We start from the raw sequence: 19,009 nt of genomic DNA on the forward strand, positions 1-19,009 counted from the left end.
TCTAAGCGAAGGTTGTAAAACCTGGCGAAGGTATTCGGTGTCGCCCAGCCGGCAGCTCTGCAGATGTCCGCTAATGAGGCGCCATGTGCCAACGCATAGGAAGATGCAACACTCCGTGTGGAGTGGGCATGCAAACCTAAGGGGCAAGGCTCTCCCTGATATAAGTAAGACAGGGAGATGGCTTCTACCACCCAGTGTGCCAACCTCTGCTTGGAGACAGCATTTCCTTTCTGCTGACCTCCGAAGCAGACAAAGAGCTGCTCAGTGCGTCTGAAGTGCTGAGTGCGGTCTACGTAAGTGCGCAGAGCACGGACTGGACACAACGATGCTATAGCTGGGTCTGCCTCCTCCAAGGGCAGAGCTTGCAGGTTCACCACCTGATCGCGGAAAGGCGTGGTGGGAACCTTGGGCACATAACCGGGCCGGGGTCTCAGGATGACGTTAGAATCGCCGGGCCCGAACTCAAGGCACGCTTCGTCGACAGAGAAAGCTTGTAGATCCCCCACCCTCTTGATGGAGGCCAACGCGGTCAGGAGCGCTGTCTTTAAAGACAGAAATTTAAGCTCAACTGAGGCGAGGGGCTCAAAGGGAGGTCCCCGCAGGCCCTGGAGGGCGACGGAGAGGTCCCAAGAGGGTACGAGGCGCGGTCTGGGAGGGTTAATCCTCCTAGCGCCTCTGAGGAATCTCACGACCAGAGGGTGCTTACCTAGGGATGATCCATCCACTGCATCGTGATGTGCGGCGATAGCAGCAACATACACTTTGAGAGTCGAAGGGGACAGCCTGCGCTCCAACTTCTCTTGCAGGAAGGAAAGCACTACTGCAATCGTGCATCTCTGTGGGTCTTGTCCTCGTGAGGAACACCAGTCGACGAACAGACCCCACCTCAGTACGTACGCCTGCCTTGTAGAGGGGGCTCGGGACTGAGTGATGGTCTCTATCACGGCCTGAGGAAGGCCGGCGAGGTCTGTAGCGTCCCGTCCAGGAGCCAGATGTGCAGGTTCCATAGATCGGGACGCGGGTGCCAGATTGTGCCCATCCCCTGAGAAAGAAGGTCCTTCCTCAAGGGGATTTTCCAGGGAGGGGCTGCCGCGAGGGAAATGAGTTCTGGGAACCAGGTCCTGGCAGGCCAGTATGGGGCGACCAGGAGAACCTGCTCCTCCTCCCTCCCTGACAGGGTCTGTGCAAGGAGGCTCACTGGGGGAAAGGCGTACTTGGGCCCTGGAGGCCAGCTGTGAGCCAGAGCGTCCCTGCAGAGGGATACCTCGTTGAGGGAGAAGAACTGCTGGCAGTGGGAGGATTCGGGGGAGGCAAACAGATCTATCTGGGCCCCCCCCGAAATGGCTCCAAATCAGCTGGACAGTCTCGGGGTGGAGTCGCCATTCTCCAGGGAGGGTGGACTGCCGTGAGAGCTGATCGGCTGCACGGTTGAGTTCCCCCGGAATGTGAATGGCTCGTAGCGATCTCAGCCACGTTTGACTCCAGAGGAGCAGACGGCGGGCGAGTTGTGACAAGCGACGGGAGCGGAGGCCGCCCTGGCGGTTGATGTAGGCCACAGTCGCAGTGCTGTCGGTACGCACAAGCACGTGCTTCTGACGCAACGTCGGTCGGAAGCGACGAATGGCCAGAAGCACAGACAGCAACTCGAGGCAATTGATGTGCCACTGCAGTCGAGGTCCTGTCCAGGAGCCCGAAGCTGCTTGCCCGTAACTGGTGTGTTTTTGTACAAGAGAGATCTGTTAGTTTAATTTAGTTTTGTGGGTGACCATTGTGCTGGAGAGTAGAGCTTGTGCTTCAGGCAATGATGAGCCGCAAGCACTGAGATTTTGCTGCTTTATTTAAAGACAGTAATTGTGGAATTGCTGATATAGTGACAATCTCTTTACTAAGCACTTTGTTACACAAATTTGTGCTTTTGTTAGTTAATGACAATCTATAAAGATTTGAGTAAAAGTCGGTTGCTTCCTTATTACACTTTAAGTGTTTGTGGGTTTATATTAAGAAATATTTCTTCTTAGTGGACTCAAATTAAATAAGTTCACTGTACTAACACCATATAAACAATAGTTTTTTTTTTTTTGTTTTTTTTTAACTGAATTGGTTTGAAGCAATTGGTTTCCAAAATAAAATGAGTTACCACATGGTATAATAACGGTAACATACTGTAAAAAAGAAAAGCTGTAAATTAACGGTAGAGAGCTATAAAAAAAACAGTATAATGCTGGCAAAAACAGCTGCCAGTAGATTACTGTTATTTTACAGTGCTATTTTTTAGAGTGTAGCCTACGCATTTTTATGAGATCTGAATCCTGTGGAAGAACAGTGAGAGAGCGGCTTGAACAAACACAAAGACTGACTATGCAGGAAGCACACTCTATTTGTTTTCTTTATTTTACAAAACCAAAAAAAGTGCTAGTGTAAAAAAAAGTTGATAGTGGGAGTGTATACAAAAACATAATATGTAATTTTATAGTCAATATTAAATGAATGAAAAAACTATGAGTTTGTTTTTGCTGATAATAACTTGAAAAGTAAAATAAACTTGAAATTAACTTGAAAATAAAGTAATCAGTAATCTGCAGTAATCAGTAATATAATCAATTTACAATTTTAAGTAATGTGTCATTTGTAGTGGATTACTTTTTTTTTTTTAAGTAACTTACCCAACTCTGGTCCTGACTAAGCGTCAACATGTGATGAGTTGTGAGCAAGACTGTGTTGGGTAAGGTCCAACAGTGTATAGTTTACTTTTCATCTGTCCTTTTCTCTTCTCCATTCATGGCAGGTCTCAGGATTGTGATGGTTGGTAAAACTGGAGCTGGGAAGAGCTCAACAGGAAACACCATCCTGAGAAAAAAGCTGTTTGAAGAAAAATTATGTAATGAATCTGTGACTAAGAAATGCCAGCAACATCATCAGATGGTGGAGGGTAAAAACATCTCAGTGATTGACACTCCAGGACTGTTTGATACATCAGTCAATGAAGATCAACTGAAGAATGAAATAGTGAGATGTGTTGAAATGTGTGCTCCTGGTCCTCATGTGTTCCTGCTGGTCATCAGACTGGATGTGAGATTCACAGATGAGGAGAAAAACACAGTAAAATGGATTCAGGAGAACTTTGGAAAAGAAGCTGTTCGTTACACTATTGTTCTCTTCACTAGAGGAGATCAATTAGATACATCCATAGAGGAGTTTCTAAAACAAAACAACCAGATTAACAAGTTAGTTAGTGACTGTAAAGGTGTTTATCATATGTTTAATAACAGAGATAAAGAAAATCAATCACAAGTCACTGAACTGCTGGAGAAGATAGACAGTATGGTGATAAATAATGGAGGAAAGCTTTACACCAGTGGGATGTACGAGGAAGCTCAGAGAAAAAATGAAAAAGAGGAGGAGAGGCAGGGAGCGGAAGACATGTATAAAAAGCTGAAGCGCTTAGCTAAATCATACATAGAAGGTGATGAAGATGCACCACTGACCTTCACTGAACTGCAGGAGAAGATAAAAAGTATGGTGAAGAATAATGGAGGAAAGCATTACACCAATGAGATGTACGAGAAAGCTCAGAGAAAAAATGAAAAAGAGGAGGAGAGGGAGAGAAGGGAAGACATGCGCTTAGCTTTTTCATACATAGAAGGTATTGAAGATGCACCACTGGCCGTCACTGAACAAGAGGTTCAACAAGATGTTCCCACCACGGAAGAAGTTGCTCTCATAGGATGTACAGGTTAAGATGATATTGTAGTTACAGTTTAACAGAGGAGGGACTTATTAATCACAAGCAAGTCTCTTAAATCCCAAGTCATCAAAGAGTTACATTTCATGAGAGAATTGACTAATTAAATGACAATTGTGTATTAGTGATGAACACCTGCTGTTATGGAGAATCAGATGTTGATATAGCTAATGATAAATGAACATCACAAAGTGTTCTCTCTTTGGTTCAGCTGTTACTGAACTAAGAAAGTAAGAAAATTATATTATATTAAAACCCTATTATAATACTTCAACATTGAAAAAAAAAATTGTCTTTTAGACATAAACACTTATTACATGATCTTAACAGTGGGGACAATAGTTTTCATACGGTGCATCAAAGGGAGCTTTTACTATGCTGTTACTCAAAATGCATTGCAGTATGAAGCATAGTCTCATAAGATTCATATGCCGGTTCTTGATGTCTGTATGTGTCAAAATATTATTATAAAAATCACAACTCTTTCTGCTTCACAACATTTATATAGAGAGAGATCTGACATATGAAGTTAAGGGTCAAGAGCCCAACTAAAGCAAACACTGGTCTTCATGATGGTGATGTCATTTTAACCAATAAAACATCAACATCTGATCCTCTGTAATTCTCAATAACAGCAGATGTCCATCACTATTGCTCAATCATCATTTAATTAAGCACTTAATTATCTTATTAACGTTAACTCTTTGAAAGTCCCACTTCTGCTCATTTGATTAAAAACTAGGACTTTACACTGGACTCAGAGACAACACTAGTTGATTCTGTCCAAGGCTGCAGCTGAAGTCAGTTGTATTTCTTGTGTTTCTCATTTCTTAAGTGATGTTGATTATGTTGGTAACAGCAGATGTTCATCATTTTTGCACAATCATAATTTAATTGGTCAATTATCTTATTAAATTTAACTCTTTGATGACTGAGATTCACTGACTGAGATTAATGACACTTTTGCCCCCATTTTCATGATCTAAGACTTTTTCTATGTACTCAAAAGGCCTATTTCTCTCAAATATTGTTCACAAATCTGTCTAAATCTGTGTGTGTGAGCACTTATCCTTTGCCTTTTGTGTACATAGAAAAAGTCTTTAATTTTTTAGTTCAGCTGATGAAAAAATGGGGGCAAAAACGTTGCGTTTATAATTTTGGTCAGAGTAATAATATAAGGTGAAAAACATTAATATGTCTATAGTCATCATAATTACCAAGTTGTAGTTATCTACTATGCATATACTTTTATTTAGCAAACATCTGTCTTTTTATTTCCTCTATTCATATCAGATCTCAGGATTGTAATGTTGGGGAAAACAGGAGCTGGAAAGAGCACAACAGGGAACACTATCCTTGGCACAGAATGTTTTGTACAAAGAGATTCATTTAATTCTGTGACTAAGGAATGCGAAAAACATCAGCGGATAGTGAACAGTCGAAATGTCACAGTGATCGACACACCAGGACTGTTTGATACAAACGTCAGTAAACAGCAGCTGAAGGAAGAGATTGAGAAGTGTGTAAAAAAGTCTGTTCCTGGTCCTCATGTGTTTCTGCTGGTCATGAGACTGGATGTAAGATTGACAGATGAGGAGAAAAACACAGTAAAGTGGATTAAGGTGAACTTTGGAAGAGATGCTGCACGTTACACCATCATTCTGTTCACTAGAGGAGATCAGATTAATACATCTATAGAGGAGCTTTTAACAAATAACAGGAATATTGATAAGTTGGTTAGTCAGTGTGGAGGTGGTTATCATGTATTTAATAACAAAGATCAAAAAAATCAATCCCAGGTTACTGAACTGCTAGACAAGATAGACAGAATGGTGAATAAAAACGGAGGAAATTATTACACAAATGAGATGTACAAGAACGCTCAGACACAAATAAGGAATAAGAAGATCTTACTGGCAGCAGCTTTAACAGGTGCAGGAGTAACAGTTATTGGAACTGGATTACTGGCAGGTGCTACTGGTGGAGTGGCACTACCTGCAGTTTTACTAGCAGGAGGACTTGCTGCCTCAATAGGAACAGGTTTAAAATTACTTGTAGATAAAATTAGAGCACAGATAAATGCAAAATCTGGGGACGATTTGGGGGATATTGACCCACTTCTTCCCACTTTCATTAAAGAGTTAGCAGACATTTAGCAGACAGTCTACTACTCTAACAAGAGTAGATGCAATGTTAGGGTATGACGGGGATAAAGGCACCCTTGATATTATTTTCCCTCTAAACCAAAACATAAATTTTTAATGATACACATGCAATTTAGTCTAATCCTGATCGGAGGTGTAAAATCCAGGTTCAGAGAGTAAAAGTACTCCCCAGTATTTTGTTCCAATGACCTGGAATTGCGAATTAGCCGTTTTTTTCAGCAGGAGGTCAGAGATTGGACCAAGTCATTCCTTTCAAGTCACAAGCAAGTCTTGAGTCAAATCCCAAGTCCTCAAGGAGTTAGTTAAATGATGATTGTGCATTAGTGATGAACACCTGCTGTTAAAAAGCAGCATCACTGAAGAAAAGAGAAACAGAACTACAACTGAGCTCAGCCACAACCTTGAATAAAATCGACTGAAAAAAAAAGAAAACATTAACTTCACTCATTAAAAAACAGATTAACTAAATGTATGTTTTCAGCTGCACTAATTGAGAATCAACAGAGGTTTACTTGTTGATGTGTTGTAGTGCAATAAAAGAAAGAAGAATAAAAAAAAGGCTACCACAATTGCAGTTTCTTTATCCTTTAAGTCTTACAAAATAATAATAACACGTGTTACTGGCTTTTAAATGAACACTAGAATGTTTTACAGCAAGAACATATATTGCTGAATATATTTTATTTTTTTTGCATTTTCTGATAATTATGAACTTATATTAAAAATATGCAATTCAAAATGAGACGTGAACACTTATCTCAACAGTGGTGACAATAGCTTTTCATACTGAGTTTTTACCCAGCATGCATTGCAGTTAGTTGTCACCATTGTTGAGATTTAATAGTTATTGATGTCTGTATGTGTCTGTTTAACAAAAAGGTTTGAGTGTTTATGGTTATTTAGTGGATTAAAGAGTTGTTCATTTTAAAATAATACACATTACAGTTCCACACAAATGATGTAACAAAATCAGCTAATAAGTAAATAAAATTGTAAGTAAAAGAAATTGTTAGTTGTAAAAAAAATTGATTTTATTCTTGAGTTTAAAAGTAGGAATAAATGTCATGAATTTTTAGCAGTTAAGAATAAAATGGCACTTTGAGAATCTTGATAAATACAGGCCCTGATCCTCTGTAATTCTCAATAACAGCAGGTGTTCATCACTAATGCACAATCATCATTTAATTAGTCACCTAAATATCTTATTAACTCTAACTCTTTGAATGTTCTTTGAGGATTTGTGATTTGACTTGAGACTTGCTTGTGACTTGAAAGAAAAGACGTTGTCCCATCTCTGCAGGAGGTAGAACTAATTAGTTAAATCAGCTGACTGAGTTCATGAGAGGAATAAATATAGAGCAGGACTTTTACTTTCTGACCCCTGGATTTTACACCTCTATGTTTTATTACAAGAAGAGAAAGAAAGAAAGAAAGAAAGAAAGAAAGAAAGAAAGAAAGAAAGAAAGAAAGAAAGAGAAAGAAAGAAAGAAAGAAAGAAAGATGATGCCTTCTGTCCATCATGTCTGTCTCCTGACCCATGTACGGTGTACATTTTAGAAAATTCTCAGATTTCAGTCATACAATGAAAAGGCGTCAGGACAAAATAACATTATGCTTTAGACCAAAAGGCTTCAGTTCTTGTAAAATTAAATATTGTATAAAACAGACTCAGATTAAAAGGCATCAAACAAAAAGACATCAGGTGAAATGGATTCGGGCTTGTGATGTCAAAAACACACGGTTCAAAACAAGCTAAGTGGTGTGGAATGTAATTTTTTCTGTACTTGTCACTATACTGAACAGTTCTGTGAAAATATTGGTTCATTTAATAATAATAATATCCAGCACGATGTATCCATTACTTTCAAAGGCATCAGTTTAGGACATTGTGATTCTAGCTCTAAAAGCAATGCTTGTTTTGTTTTAAACATTTTTTTTTTTCTTTGTGCATTTTATATTCACAAATGTAAATTTATCAACAACCAACTGTAGTTTCTTGTTTTTTTTAAATAATTTAAAAATTATCTAAACACCATTTCGTTGTCAGAAAATAAGAAAGTAAGAAGAGCTATTTCATTGTGCAATAACTTTAAACAGTATACTGTAACTGATAATTAAATGTCTTACCCTCAAATGCTTATGTTTATGTCTTTTAGTTTTGTTCCTATTTTTTCTTTAATAATTCAGTTGACATAATGTATATTCATGATACTTTGTGTATTATGTACATGCATCTTTTAAATGTCAACATTGTACTCTTTTCTTTCATTAATAAAAAAAATAAAGTGGTGTGGAACAGGGCATTTATACGCAATGTTGTACTTCCATTGTTGTTATCTGTTTATATGCAATTTTTTAAAAAAAGTGGTGTGAAATGGTTGAGGATGGCAGAAAGAAGTAAGGGTCATTGGATGCCCATTTTCCACAAGTTCATATGATTTTTTAGGGTCTTAATGAAAAGTCCTCTAATATACTTTGGTTAAAAATTCTCAGTAGTAGTGTAAAAAAAACACCCTTTTACCTTGTCAAAATCAGCTCTGCAAAATATCAGCTCATTTTATCGCATGGGCTCTTTAAATGCAAATGAGCTCTGCTTGCCCCGCCCCTCTCTGCTGAGGGGTAATGTTTACTTTAGCCGCATTTAGCCACGTTTATCGGCGAAACTTGCCACACGCACAAGAAGCTGAGAATGACCTGATTTTAAAAACTTTTTCAACGAAATTTTAAATAACCTAAACAAAAGAAAAATAAATAAACAGAGTCTTACCTGACTCCCTTACTAACGTAAACATAGGCAAAATTACAAGTGTAAAGAAAATGGCACCCTCTCCCTACCGCTTCCAAAAACAAAATATTTACATAAAAATTAAGAATAACTCAAAACAACTATAAGCACACGGGGTAAGAATACATAGTAGCGTTCACACGCTCCCTCGCCTTTTGCGATTGAGCAGTTCATTCACAAACATTCACATTATATCGCGTGAGTTTCTGCGGCCTTCCACTCACTACCGATGGTTGATGCGCATCAGCTGGAACCCAATTAGCAGTCTGAGACGGGAGAGAGAAAGAGCGAGAGAGAGAAAGGAAGAGCAAACATGCAGCACGTAACATGCTCAAAAGTCAACATAACTCTTTCAAAATCGCATATTTGACAAAATACATCCACATGACATAACAATTACACAGGTTTTTAATAGGGATGCACCGATCCGGATCGGCCGATCCGCTTGCTCGTTTTGTCAGTAAAGCCGGTTCTGTAATCAGCGGTAAATGCCGTCAGGTGCGTGATTTCACGGTTGAGCCATATATACTACACACAGCCGTTGTTCACAGACAAGATGCGCAAATCCATGTTCATTATCAGTGTGAATGTGCGCAGCTCGTCAGTAAACAACGGCTGTGTGTAGTATATATGGCTCAACGTGAAATCACGCACCTGATGGCATTTACCGCTGATTACAGAACCGACTTTACTGACAAAACGCGCAAGCAAGATCGGCCGATCCGGATCGGTGCATCCCTAGTTTTTAATTCACTCACAGTTACTGGTAGAGAAACACCTTCCTTACATTCTGTAGTTTTACAGGTTTTGTCATATACACAACCTAGACATATAACAACAAAACAAAAAAGTTATTTTGGGCGTAACCAGTGAAGCTTATAATAACTATCTCACTAAATTAAAACAGCTAGCAGCTACTTACTGTACATCCCTCAACTTACTGCTTTACAACACCACATACTTTTAGATCTAACTCAGGAAGTCAAAGGTCAAGAGCCTAACTAAAGCAAGCATTGATCTTCATGATGGTGGCATCATTTTAACCAATAAAACATCAACATCTGATCCTCTGTAATTCTCAATAACAGCAGCTGTTCATCACTATTGCTCAATCATCATTTAATTAGTCACTTAATTAACTTTAACTCTTTGAGGACTTGGGTTTTGACTCAACACTTGCTTTCGACTTGAAAGAAACAACTTGGTTGTGGCTAGAAGGGATACAGCTCAGACCGGAAACTAACAATGAAATAAATGTTTCTACCTACTAGATTGTGTTTCCTTAACGTCTACACCTACCCCAACCCTAAACTTAGCCCTTACTATAATAATAAAATAAAAAAACAGTATTATTGTTGTACAGTGTGATAAAATAATGTGTGCATGCCCAGTAGTGAGATCTGTCTCCCTTCTAGCCTTAACCCCATCTCTGACCTCCTGCTGAAAAACTGTGCTAATTTAGCAAATCCAGGTGATTGGAACAAAATACTGGTGAGGATTTTTACTTTTTAATCCTGGACTGTCCACCTCTGCCAATATATTACTGTAAAAATGCCTGGTAAGGTCTAACAGGGAATGTCATGTGACCTATTTAGTAACTGAATGAATGTGCGTGCCTGTATTTTTTTATTTTTTTTATTTTTATTAAAGGAGTGTCTATTTACACTAAGTGCAAATAGCTCTTCTTGTTGGCAGAGGCTAATTAGATTAACTCCACCCACCAATATCTGATTGGACTAGTCAAACATTACAAAAGATGGCCATTAATTGTCAGCTCAAGTGGTGCAGAGGATAAATCGCGTGTTGCACGCTCTTTGATGCTACCAATGCGGGTTCGTTTCCCCATTCTGACAAACCCTTTTCAAATCTCATATCATATCAGAAAGGCATTTATTTTCAATAAAAATTAAGGACATAACTGAAAAGTTGAAAATAAAGTATCGGTTAGAGTTACAGTATAGGGACGGCTTATTGTCCCAATGAGGCAGTACCATTTAATAAACTGAAGTTAAACTATAATTTACACTCAGTACGTAATTACTGCATACTGTTTTAATGTACTACAATACTGAGGTGCAGATAATTGTCTATTTGCAATAGGTATTATAAATATCAGAAAATCCTGCTATTTCAACATAGTGTAAATAGAATCGCTATTTGCACTTAGTGTAAATGGAACCCATTGTCATTTGCACTTAGTGTAAATAGCATCTATCGTTAAGAAAATATGCTTTTTTTCAATTAGTGTAAATAGCCGCTGCCTTAATTACAAGTATGCCAGTCAGAGAGGCTGCATGATGGGAAAAGTACCAGGTATTTTGTGTGTTATATGTATGCTATATTACACAAAGTGTAAATATCAAAGACATGTTTTCACAGAGATATGTATAGGGCCTATGTATGTTTCTGTTTTAAATTCATATCAAGGGAATTCATTGTTTAAAAATACTTGACTAAATTGTATGAATGTGATATTCAAGGAAATAAGTATGCTCCCTTGAATTGCTTAAAGTTATAGGGGTTTGTTATTGAAGTGTAACAGATGACATGTCCAGGTTTAGTTGAGCGTGGAACCATTGCATTGTGGGTCGAACTAACATAGATGCAGAGAAACGACAGAGAATTTCTTTATCTGCATGGTCTAATGGGACGCACACGGTAATTCCTCTGTTGCATTTTGTCTATAATGTTGTTTCTATATCACTTTACGTGAACAATGTTATGTGTTAAGGAGTGATTGTTCATTTGCATATCAGTGGATATTTGAATGAGAGACTGGGGGAAGGGGGCGCAAATCCTTTGATCACATCCTTCCACAAACAGAGATGATCTGTATTACTCAGTAAATATGATTTTTTTTCCCTCCACCCATAAGATTAAACACTGCTTTCATTGGTAAATAGAAAACACATTGTGCAAAAAGAAAAAAAAAGAAAAAAAGAAAACCAAATGCACACAAACATGAAAGGGCATATTTAGCAAATAAGTTACAAAAGATATAGAAAGAACAAAAAGACAGCTGATATAACACACAGCACATAGGCTACACAAAACATATACAAAGACATGTTCAAACACGCTAAACTATTTTCAAAATGACATCAGTGGATATGACAACAACATGATTCGAGGTTTGCATCGAATACAATGCACAACATAAATAAGTACACCCCCCACCCCCAAATACAAAAATATGTATTTTCTTAAAGATCACAAATACAATTCAAAAAAAGATGGCAAAATTAAAACAAATAAAATGAAGAGAAAAAAAATATGCAAGAAATATGCATCATTAATAACTAATTTGCCAATTTTTGTTTAAATGAAGGACTACAGAAATGAGTATTTAATTTAATAAAATAAATTAAAAATCTGGGTTAAAAACAACCATTTCTGTTTTATTTGGGAACTCAGCACTGGCTAAATATTGGACAGAAAACAAGCTATGCAATTTCAAAACACATCTTGTTGGGCTGTTTTTTCTTTTCTTTTTCTTTTTTGACAGTGTTGGGTCAATCAACCTATTGAAGGTAAAAAATGCCTGTGAGAATCTCAGGGATAAACAGTATATTAATTACTTAACTGCAATATAAATTAAGAATCTTTTTCATTGTAGTGAATTCAACTGAAGTGAGTTCTGAGTACTCATAGGGTTGTGTATTTATTTTATTTATTTTTTTACTTTTGAGTAAAGAAAAGTAACTGCTTGGGTTTTACAGTGAGGAAAAGAAGGTACAAAAGCTGTCACTTGTGTGGAACCTTTTTCAAAGGGTAAAACCATGTGCCTAAAGAATGCATATTAGTGCCTAAAAGGAACAAAAGTGTATATTTTAAATATTAAAACACAGATGGTAAATTATAGGTTTATCTAGATAAGTTGATTGAGGAGTTGATATTTAGCATATAAACAGAAGCTAGGAAACTGTAGAAGAAAATCAGACAGGAAAGGAAAAAAGGGGAGGTGCATACAAGGAAACAATACAAAAATTGCATTTACTATATTAAAAAAAAAAAAAAAATCTGTTATTTGGTTTAAACTACTTTTGAGTTTAACATAATTTAATAATTAATTGGTTATGTATTTATTAACAAATCATTTACCTATTTATCCTAAATTTTGCTTGGTAAGGAGGGGGGCATGATGAAACTAAATTTCGTTTCACTGTATCTTTTACATTTACAAAGCAACAAACGTAAAAAATAAAAAAATAAATAAAAATAATAAAATCCGGTAAAGTGCTTGTTGTGAGCACCAACAAATCTGTCCGTGTCCGGTACTATATGCCTTGCATTATTATAGTCTACTAAAAGAAATTAATCAAAAGGCAGTATACAAAGAATTACTAAATAAAATGTGTATCAGTATTCAACATTCAAACTTCACTGCCCAACACTGCCCAAAGTTCAGGACTGTACTTAATGTATCATGCAGTATCATCTAAATTAATTGAAGAATTGATTTAGTGGTAAGACATAAAGGAAAACATTTTTATGTTCAGTGAAAATCATATTCAATTAGGATCAATGCAAATCAAAACCGTAGAGTACCTGATAAACTACACATTTATAGTCTCAGTCCTGATATAATTGCAACAGCTGCTCCTCCAAATGCTGCTGCTGCAGCAGCTACTGCAGATACTCTTCCTGATGAAGCCACCTTCCCTGCAGCTGCTGCAGATCTGGCTGCTGCTGCCGCTGCCACTGCTGCCAGACCTGTAACTGCTCCTTGTGCTGCTACTCCTGATCCTGCTGCACTTTCTACAGCTGCCTCTTCTATAATTGCTTCTCCTGCCATTTCTAATGCTTTTTTTAAAGCTGCTACTACTTGTTTGGTAACTGCTTCTCCCACAATATCTACTGCTTTTATTATAGCAATGATTGCCTTTTCTACAGCTGCTTCAACAGCTTCTCCTGCTGCACTTTCTGGAACTGCTATTACTTTTTGTACAGCTGCTCCTGCTGCGCTGCCTGCAATTGCTGTTGCAATCATTTTTGTTGTTCCTAGAAGTCCAATTCCTGGTAGTGCAAATGCACATGCAATGTTTCTCCTCCTTCTTACTTTCTTTCTCAGATTGTTTTTAAACATCTCAAGAGTGTAATAGCTCATTTCATTTTCCTCCATCATTGTGTTGATCTTCTTCAGCAGTTCTGGCACCTGATCTTGATTGTTTCTGTCCTTGTTGTTGAATGAGTGATATCTGCCTTCACATATCTCAATGATTTCCATTAAATAGTTGCTTTTATTGATATAATCTTCCACTGGTTTTCCCTTCAGCTGATCAGCGTGAGTGAACAGAACCATAGTATAGAGCAAAGCTTCTTCTCCAAAGTTCTCCTGAATCCATTTCACCGTGTCTCTCTCCTCTTTTGTGAATCTCACACCCAGTTTGATCACCAGCAGAAACACATGAGGACCAGGAGAGGACATCTCCACACACTTTCCCATTTCATTCTGCAGTTGTTGTTTTTTTATAGCTGTGTTAAATAGTCCTGGAGTGTCAATTATAGAAACGTTCTGTCCACCAACCACTCCTTCCTGTTTCTCACACAGTTTACTGGATGATTTTATAAAATCCACAACTTCAAAGGCATTTCTGCCCAGGATGGCATTTCCTGTTGCACTTTTTCCTGATCCAGTTTTACCCAGAAGAACGATCCTCAGATCACCCGCTACAAAGAAATACATAAAAATGTTTTAATATGATGTTTATAGAAGTACTTTTAATGCATTCACTATGCTTTGGAATGCACCTTATAATACACTGTATGACCTAAAGAATAATTGCAACCTAGATATAATACATTACCTGTTTGTTGTTACACCTTTAGAAAGTATAATGCATTAAACACGTAACAAATACAATGCTTCAGTTGTATGAATCTGCAAACATTCTAATGCATTTCAGCTTCTGTTATAAACTATGAAAATATATAATGCATTAAAATGTACATTATGAATGCATTATATAAGGCTTCGAGTAAAGCCTTATAATGTAAAGTAAAGCCTTGGCAATGTGTTAATGATTAAATAATATGGAAATGCGATAAAATAATAGGTTATTGTTTAACCTTTTGTTAAATTTAACATGACCAAAAGTAATAACTTTATCATCAGTCTGATAGTTTGAAATGTATCGCCTGATTCAATCTCAACTGATCAGATGAGTTTAATTCAGTCTTTTTGGGCATCTAATAGAGTGATTTATTAAAATAAAAACTTTAAAATCAATGAAAATGTCAATGTTTACTAAATACAAGTAATATAAGCAGCAGGCCAATATGAATATCAGTCATAAATCATCCTTTGTTGAAACGTAACTTGTTTTTTGTTTTTTCCTTTAAAATTATTTCCTAAACTCAGTATAATGGGAACAGGAATGACCCTTAAAGCCATTTCTTCTTGACTCATTTACTTCATAAAGCATGAATCACTCTCTCTTTCCAATATACACAAAAAAATGTTCACCCGTTTCAACTTAGGAACGTAAGTTTTGTGGCTGCCTTAAGATTTTAAGTTATTTCAGCCTAAAAGCACAAGTCATTTCAACTCATAATTTAAATATTGCCTAGTGTAGAATTGCTTTATTTATATTAAGTTTATTTGATTTTACAATATTTTCTCTTTCAACTTACTAAATTAAGTTGAAATAAGTTTTAACATGCAAGCAACCATTGAGTCAATGTCAAAAATAGTTGATTATTCAATGTTAATATCATCCGCTATTATTGCTGAAAAATGTTGAAATATCAACAAGCCACCATTATTGTGATCAGTGTTTTAGTTGGGTTCTTGACTCTTAACTTTTGTTAAGTTAACTTTATTTTGGAGTTACAATAGTGATTCAGTGTAAACACTGATGCCAAAATAAGTGATTTTTTTTTTATTAAATTGGAGTAGATTACTGTTTGTGATGGTGTCAATAAAGTTTTAGAGTATAAACCTGAAAAATAATACTGTATAAAATTAATGATCTTTCGTTACTTGTAATGTCCTAAGTCACAAATGCAAAAATTCAATGGCAATATACTGAAAGATTTAGACATCTACACTCATCATACACACCCCAACAATGGTGACAATCATCAAACTAATTCAGATAAACAGATCAACTGCAATGCATGCTGAGAATCATGAATGAGATTTGTACTATGTGGATACCCAGCATGCATTTATGCATATTTTTTATTTTTATTTTGTTGAATGTCACCATTGTTGAGTTTTATACACTGATTCTTGATGTCTAATTGATTCAGCAATGTTTTTTTCCCCTGTTCATTCATAAAAGCGTGATATCTCACATTATAAGCAAACATATAAAACCAAACACATCCCAGTTTCTGTTGCCTTAACCAATGTGTTTTAGCACATTGTTACAAAAGACAATGACAATCTAACATTAGAGTACAAAGAGTCAAGAGTCCAACTAACACAACAATGGTGCTTTGACGATTTTTTAACATTAAAAGCAGATGCAAAAGATTCACAAATCAACTATTTTTGACATTGATTCAATGGTTGCTTGCGTGTTAAAACTTCTTTCAACTTAACTTAGTTGAAACAAACTATTGTAAAATCAAATGAACTTAAATAAAGTAATTCAACTCTAGGCAAGATTTAAAGTCGTGAGTTGAAATGACTTGTGCTTTTAAGCTGAAAAACCTTAAAATCTTAAGGCAGCCACAAAACTTACATTCCTAAGTTGAAACGGGTGAAAATTGTTTACAGTGCATGCATTATCAGTGAAATATAAATGTTTATACTGAAAAGTTATAAATCATTATAGACAAATTACTATGGATATTGTAATGTAAAAACAACTAAACATTTTTTTTTTTGTATTCTAATAATGTTCAAAGATTGTTAAAGTGAGACAATTCTAAAACAGACACTGACTGATAAGTACCATAAACACTTATAGTTAGATTTGTCAAATATGTTTACATTTATGTTAAAATATATTTAAAATGTATTTTTTTCTAATTCCATTTTATTTATAATGAGAAAATAAAATATACTGTAATTTGTATAGGGTCCCTTTTAAACATTTCTTTAACATTCCTCCTCCAGTTTAACAGCAAAGAAACAGAAGTGATCAGTATTACTATTTTTCCACAGACCTGTATGTGTTGAAGTCATTGTAATTGTCGTCTCTTGTTTTTCTCCGCCGTCTTCTCTCTGAGCTGCACAGAGTCAAAGAGCTGCAGCTCCTACTGACGCCAGTCAAATACTTTTGTTCAAACTATGATCATGTGACTAAAGTCTTTCTGAGAGCTTTTAATTTCTCTGTTAATTGGCTGATGATACACTCACATTTATTTACTTTAATTCCTCAAAAGCACAAAATACACAATGGTCTGTGAGGACTTGATACTTATTTCTTGATGTTGACCTTTAACAATAACTGTTGTTAGTTTTGTTTTGTTCTAGTTTTTCATTTATTTTGAGATTTTTATTTCATTTATTTCAGTTTACGAAAAGGTTTTTTGATCAATCGTTTTTGTCTTAGTTTTAGTTTCCGTTTAAGAAAATAACCTTGTGTGACACAATCAGTATTGTATAAAGCTCTATATAAATAAAGATGACTTATTTATATTCTTATTTATTTCTCGAGGACTGTACTCTTCCTTCACAATCCCCCAGCACAACGAGGACACCAGATCCCCCGTTTATTTTGGACACTAACACCCCTTTGGACACTTTATTCCTGTTTTGGATATTTTATGCTTATTTTCTATTCAATAAAAGCATCTCTGAGGCTTGAAGGCACACCCACTGTGTCTGGTTTTGCTCCTTCCGTAACACAACTAAGATGACTTAATCCTGTTATCATAATGCCACAAAATCACCTGCTATATAAAGTACTGTATTGTCAATTATATTTTGGCCACCATTCTGCAGGAGGTCAAAAAATTGCCTGAAAGATAAACTAAAAGCCTTCTTTAAGAAGTTTGGGATATACCACCTAAGTCCTTGAATCGCACAGTTTGACTGCAACAGAATGGAGTGCAAAGCTATTCTGGAAATGAGATCAAAAAACTGCATGCTTATAAGCAATTTTATGAAAATCAAAACAACCTATAATCAGCAAACTGCTAAAGTTGAGCATGAACAAGTTTAAACCATTACTGTTACCTGCTGTGTTAGGTAATTTGCTTTTTCTTAAAAATCCTCTACAAAAGATGTATCAATTAATATTTTTAATGTGCTAATAAACAAGTTTGAAGTAAATTATCTTTCCTTTTAGAGTGACAAAGAGATATTTTATTATTATTTAAGAACACAATTTACGTAATGAGGATATCTCTGAAAAGTTTCATTGGCACAGATTTGCAGCTGCAGTCATGTGATCAAATATTCAAATGAGGGGAGTTACCCTGAGCACTCGCTGTCTGCCAGTCTTTTGATTTCTTATATTCATCGAAGTCAAGATCAAGTAAGAGAAAAAAAGACCACTGGCATTAACGATCTAAAACATAAAAAGAGGATTAGAAAATGCCAGCGACAATTACAGGTCAGTGACATTTACCTACAGTTATGATTCAATTATTCAAAAAGAAAATGTATGTCATTCTCTACATTCTAGTAAAATAAGACAGCCTAACAACAAAATTAAGAGACTGTATTTATTTCTGAACATGCTGTTTGATTGTTTACAATTGACATGTTAGTTATAAAGGGATGTAGTATAATAAATTAAACTGCTTATCAGCTCCAGCAAATCTTAGCAGCAAATTTCTACTTTGGTTAATGTAGAGAGGCAAGAAAGCACTTTGTTGCATTATCTGAGAATAGAAAAAGTAAATAAATGTATAAATTATAATGTGTAAACATGTGGAAATTGTATATATATATGTATATATATGTATATGTATATATATATATATATATATATATATATATATATATATATATATATATATATATATATATATATATATATATATATATATATGAGACCCTGGACCACAAAACCAGTCTTAAGTCGCTGGAGTATATTTGTAGCAATAGCCAAAAATACATTGTATGGGTCAAGATTTTTGATTTTTCTTTTAGGCCAAAAATCATTAGGAAATTAAGTAAAGATCATGTTACATGAAGATTTTTTGTAAAATTCCTACTGTAAATATATCAAAATGTAATTTTTGATTTGTAAAATGCATTGTTAATAACCTAATTTGGATAAATTTAAAGGTGATTTTCTCAGTATTTTGATTTTTTTGCACCCTCAGATTCCTGATTTTCAAATAGATGTATCTCGGTCAAATATTGTTCTATCCTAACAAACTATGCATCAATAGAAAGCTATATATATATAT

General features: G+C 35.8%; 2 protein-coding genes and 1 pseudogene across 2 annotated transcripts in view; 2 read left to right on the forward strand and 1 right to left on the reverse strand.

Annotated features, from left to right (window-relative positions):
• The first annotated feature begins 2,778 nt into the window (after positions 1–2,778).
• Positions 2,779–3,738, forward strand: LOC141336265 (GTPase IMAP family member 9-like). Its single transcript, XM_073841821.1, has 2 exons — positions 2,779–3,439; positions 3,536–3,738. The coding sequence occupies exons 1-2, from the start codon at positions 2,779–2,781 to the stop codon at positions 3,736–3,738; spliced, it is 864 nt and encodes a 287-aa protein (XP_073697922.1).
• Positions 3,739–5,022: 1,284 nt separating this feature from the next.
• Positions 5,023–19,009, forward strand: part of LOC141336266 (GTPase IMAP family member 8-like) — a 42,234-nt pseudogene continuing 28,247 nt past the window's right edge.
• The window catches only part of LOC141336221 (GTPase IMAP family member 9-like), a 7,739-nt gene continuing 1,986 nt past the window's right edge, over positions 13,257–19,009 (reverse strand). Inside the window, exon 2 of the mRNA XM_073841774.1 lies at positions 13,257–14,362. Coding sequence (XP_073697875.1) covers positions 13,257–14,362 — 1,106 coding nt within the window. The remainder of the gene's footprint in view (positions 14,363–19,009) is intronic.

The sequence above is a fragment of the Garra rufa genome, chromosome 6 (assembly GCF_049309525.1).
Source record: "Garra rufa chromosome 6, GarRuf1.0, whole genome shotgun sequence".
Classification (NCBI taxonomy): domain Eukaryota; kingdom Metazoa; phylum Chordata; class Actinopteri; order Cypriniformes; family Cyprinidae; genus Garra; species Garra rufa.

Excerpts from the sequence above, each read along its gene's own strand:
- LOC141336265 (XM_073841821.1), top strand. The coding sequence starts at position 2,779 with ATGGCAGGTCTCAGGATTGTGATGGTTGGTAAAACTGGAGCTGGGAAG. Across the intron at positions 3,440-3,535 it reads CATGTATAAAAAGCTGAAGC|GAAAGCATTACACCAATGAG; the intron begins GCTTAGCTAAAT and ends AGAATAATGGAG.